The sequence below is a fragment of the Triticum aestivum genome, chromosome 3B (genome assembly GCF_018294505.1).
Source record: "Triticum aestivum cultivar Chinese Spring chromosome 3B, IWGSC CS RefSeq v2.1, whole genome shotgun sequence".
NCBI lineage: Eukaryota > Viridiplantae > Streptophyta > Magnoliopsida > Poales > Poaceae > Triticum > Triticum aestivum.
This window is the reverse complement of record NC_057801.1, coordinates 823,562,359-823,563,473: the sequence shown is the minus strand read 5'-3', so window position 1 is coordinate 823,563,473 and position 1,115 is coordinate 823,562,359. Positions and strand designations below refer to the sequence as shown.

Genomic DNA, 1,115 nt, shown 5'->3' with positions numbered 1-1,115 from the left:
TACCTATAGCAATAGCCGTTGGTGTTGGACTTTGGTGTATGAAGAAGAATGCAGAGCTTGTTGAGAGGAGGAAGGCAGAGCTTGCTGAGAGGGCTTCCCGCCCCGTGGCGGATTGATTGGGTTGAAGCTGGAGTTGTAACTCGTGCCGTGAGGAATCAAAAGAACTGCGGTAAGTGTCATGAGCTTATTCTCTGCTACTAGACTCTATGTAGCCGGTGTTCCAAACTGTATTGTTAGTGTATATCATAGTTGATTTCTGGATGCGTACAGATTAGTTATGCATTTATACTGCATCCTATATATGGTGGAAGCTGACCTATCTCGTGTAAATCTATATCCAACCAAGCGAGCAAGGATCACTTAGGAAAAATCTCCACAAACTTAACGTGTGTATTTGTTGCAGGCAGTTGTTGGGCCATGGCAGTTGCAGCCTCGGTTGAGGCAGTTCATTACCTTAAGACCTTCCAATCAATCGCGTTATCAGTTCAAGAGCTCGTCGACTGCAACATAGAGAACCATGGGTGTAATGGTGGTGACTATTTGTATGCTTTCCGTTACGTACGGCAAAACGGACTATTGGCAGAGTCTTCCTACCCATACAAGGCCCGGAAGAGTATATGTCGCAAATTGGACAAAAAGTCAGCGGCAAGGATATCAGGCTTCCGGTATATCCGCCCAACTGAGGATGATCTGGAGAAAGCGGTAGCGAAGCGGCCGGTGATCGTCACTGTGCAAGGTGATCCTTTGCAGGACTACAGAGGAGGCATCATGGATTGTAAATTTGATAGGAGGCTTACCGGCTGGCATGCTGTCCTGGTGGTCGGTTATGGCACGGACTCCTACGGTGTCAAGTACTGGCGCATCAAGAATTCATGGGGGAAACATTGGGGCGAGGGGGGATATGCGAGGATCCGAAGACACGTTGCCGACAAGAGAGGTGTGTTGGGAATTTTCATGTTCGAACCAGTATATCCCGTGCTGACGACCTAAATGACCTCGTATGATTGGATCGATCTTAAACATGTGATCATGTATTTTGTGTACAGTTTGATACGATTTTTAATTTGGGGGTTTAGGGTTTAGGGTCGCTGCCCAGCCATGCGATCCAGCAGCTA

The 1,115-nt window shown here is 47.4% G+C and overlaps 1 protein-coding gene across 1 annotated transcript; it reads left to right on the top strand.

The window, feature by feature from the left end:
* The first annotated feature begins 417 nt into the window (after positions 1–417).
* Positions 418–990, top strand: LOC123068031 (thiol protease SEN102-like). Its single transcript, XM_044490556.1, has one exon. The coding sequence runs from the start codon at positions 418–420 to the stop codon at positions 988–990; it is 573 nt and encodes a 190-aa protein (XP_044346491.1).
* Positions 991–1,115: the final 125 nt, after the last annotated feature.